The following is a 2,995-nucleotide window of genomic DNA, read 5'->3' as shown; positions in this document are numbered from 1 at the left end:
AAAAAAAAATTGGGGGCTACTTTTGGTGGGGATTTTCGGATTTAGGACGAAAACAACAAAATCAAGCTAGAAAACACGGGGTAGGGGCTCCAAAAACGTGATCAACGTGGCTCATGATACCAAGATGATGTAGGGTGGAACCCTATAGCGTCGATCTTTCACGTTTGGAGTGCATCCTATGGGGTTTCACGAAGAACACGCGGAAGCACAAAGGGAAAACACGGGAAAAACGAGAGAGAATCACTAAACCGACAAGGAATCAAACACACAAGTGCTAGATCATCACACACATAAGGTAGCACAAGGTTCAAGATCAACAAAGGTAAGGATACAAAGGAACCGTTCTTCTCCGCGAGGAGGCCTTGATGTTCTTCCCTAGAAGGGGTCTTGAATCCGCTTGGGGGATCTTCTCCGAAGAGGTCGTGAACTCCGAGGAGAAGTATCCAAGTGGATGAGCAAAGGCTCTCACACAAATATGAGCTAATCCAATGCTAAACCTAACTAGGAGGAGGTGGAGGAGTATATATAGTCTAGAGCCACGAAGGGGTAAGTGAGGGCGAAGGGGTACACGGGCTCGGCCCAATACACCGTGCGCAGACAGGCCGGTTGTACCGGTCATGTGGCCGGTTGTACCGCTGGTAACTCGTTCGGGGCGGAAGTACCGGTCAGACGGGGCGGTAGTTCCGCTCGAAGCCCAGGCGCTGGCTTCTGGAGGTGTACGCCGAAGGGGCAGCGGTTGTTCCGGTCATCGGGGCGGTTGTTCCGGTCTTATGGCAGAAACCGGTAAACCGGTGCAGCATCGGCCTTGCTCCGCTCGATCACAGAAGGTGGACCGGTTGTTGGGCGGTAGTCGGCCGGTTGTTCCGCCCCCGCGGTGGTTGGGCGGTTGTACCGGTCGGGTGGCTTCAGCGGTAGTACCGCCTGGAGTGGGCGGTAGTACCGCTCGTTCTGGAGCGGCCGGGTTCTCTTCCTCCTTCTCTTCCATGCTTGGCCTCGGTCCTTGAATTCTCCATGGTCGTCTCGGTCGTACCTGAGTATATGCAAGATCCATGCATGAGGTAGTAGCCATGTCTCACATGTAGAAAGTGAAGGTTCGGAGAGGAGCGAGTTCACCTTGTGTCCAAAGGTGTACCTTTGAGGTCTCTTCAATATGTCCTCTTGGGGCTTGGAGAGTAGTCGGAGTGTACATGGGGATGAACGTGGGATGCTCCGCATCACCTTTCTAACAACAGCATTACTGGAGCTATACCATCGGGGTTAAGGAATCTTACTAGTTTGTATGGCCTCGATCTCACTTTGAACCAGCTAACTGGCCAGATACCAATGTTACCGAGAAGCCTCACTCGATTGGCCATCTCCATGAACTCCTTGTCAGGACCTTTGCCATTTGATTTTGGAGCTCCAGATCTTACAGACCTAAATCTCTTCTCCAATTGCCTTACTGGTCATGTTCCTAGGGCTATTTGTGAATTAAAAAACCTTAGTTTGTTGGATCTATCCAATAATCTCTTTGAGGGAGAATTTCCATGGTGTTCTGCGATGCCAAGCATGGAATTTCTGATCTTAAGTAACAACAACTTGTCTGGAAATTTTCCATCTTGGATTCAGAACAGCTCACAATTAGTTTTCCTTGATCTTGCGGTGAACAAGTTCTATGGAACGTTACCCATGTGGATTGGAGAATTGGTGAACTTGAAATTTTTGCTGCTAAACCATAACATGTTTTATGGGGATATTCCGGCCAACATCACAAATCTTATACTACTTCAGTACTTCAGTTTAGCAAGCAACAATATCTCAGGATCAATTCCATCGTCCTTGTCAAGATTAATAGCAATGACACTAGAACATCCAAAGCGTGGGACTCGCTGGTATGTTCAAGAGGTCATAAACAAGGACATTTTGTCTGTGGTGATGAAGCGGCAAAATATGAAGTATGACATATATAGAATTAACGAGATGTACGGCATTGACATTTCACTCAACCACTTAACAGGTGGAATTCCAGATGAGATAACTTCTCTTAATGGATTGTTTACTTTGAATTTATCATGGAATCACCTGAGCGGGAAAATTCCTACGAACATTGGGGATATGAAATCACTAGAATCACTCGACTTATCAAGGAACAACCTTTCCGGTGAAATCCCAACAAGCTTGTCAGATTTGACGTATCTAAGCTCCTTGGACTTGTCATACAACAATCTTGTAGGAAGAATTCCGACAGGACGTCAACTTGATACCCTCTACGCCGAGAACCCGTCCATGTACAGCGGCAATAATGGTCTTTGTGGGCCTCCTCTTAAAAAGAATTGCCCAGGCAATAATGCTTTAGAGCATGGTGATCAGCAGAGAAGAGAAAGTGGTTATGATCCAGTGGTGTTCTTCTACTTTGGGCTGACGGCTGGCTTTGTGGCGGGACTCTGGATTGTCTTTTGTGCTCTTCTGTTCAAAAGAGCATGGAGGAGTGCTTATTTCCGCCTCTTTGACAAGCTACATGACAATGTGTACGTGTTTGTTGTTGTTACTTGGGGCATGATAACCAGTAAGACAACTACAAGTTAAGAACTGGCGTGCTAATTAAACAAAATAAGGCCGATCATGTACTTGTATGAGTAAATAAGAGTGAGGAAGTATTTAGTAGCTTGTACAAGAATGTGTTTTGTTGAAGATTATAAGCTTGTAATATGTCTTAGAAGTAACGAATATTTTGTTAGGATCATGTACACCAATCTGATTGATTAAGATTCGGTTAGATCTCTCTCTTTCTTGATTCTCAAATATGTAATCCTACCAACTTTGTATTCCTGGCCTACACGGCTTTGCCTCTATATTAACTTGAAAGCGTGTCGAGGCAAAGGCATAAGCTTCCACAAAACATTATTTGATTGTTCATTCTGTGTGCTAACCTGTGAATCTCACCAACTCGAATTCCAGTCTAAAAGCCCCCGGCAGAACATGTTTCCTTCACGCGATACTACATACACTTAGCTAC

General features: G+C 45.8%; 1 protein-coding gene across 1 annotated transcript; it reads left to right on the top strand.

Moving 5' to 3' along the window:
- Positions 1 to 1,221: 1,221 nt before the first annotated feature.
- Positions 1,222 to 2,565, top strand: LOC119344200 (receptor-like protein 50; the record flags this gene model as incomplete). Its single annotated transcript, XM_037614754.1, has 1 exon — positions 1,222 to 2,565. A coding segment is annotated over one exon (1,344 nt), but the record flags the coding sequence as incomplete, so codon positions are not given.
- Between the last annotated feature and the right edge of the window lie 430 nt (positions 2,566 to 2,995).

The sequence above is a fragment of the Triticum dicoccoides genome, unplaced genomic scaffold, assembly GCF_002162155.2.
Source record: "Triticum dicoccoides isolate Atlit2015 ecotype Zavitan unplaced genomic scaffold, WEW_v2.0 scaffold159133, whole genome shotgun sequence".
In the NCBI taxonomy this organism is placed as follows: Eukaryota; Viridiplantae; Streptophyta; class Magnoliopsida; order Poales; family Poaceae; genus Triticum; species Triticum dicoccoides.
This window is presented reverse-complemented; position numbering and strand designations above follow the sequence as displayed.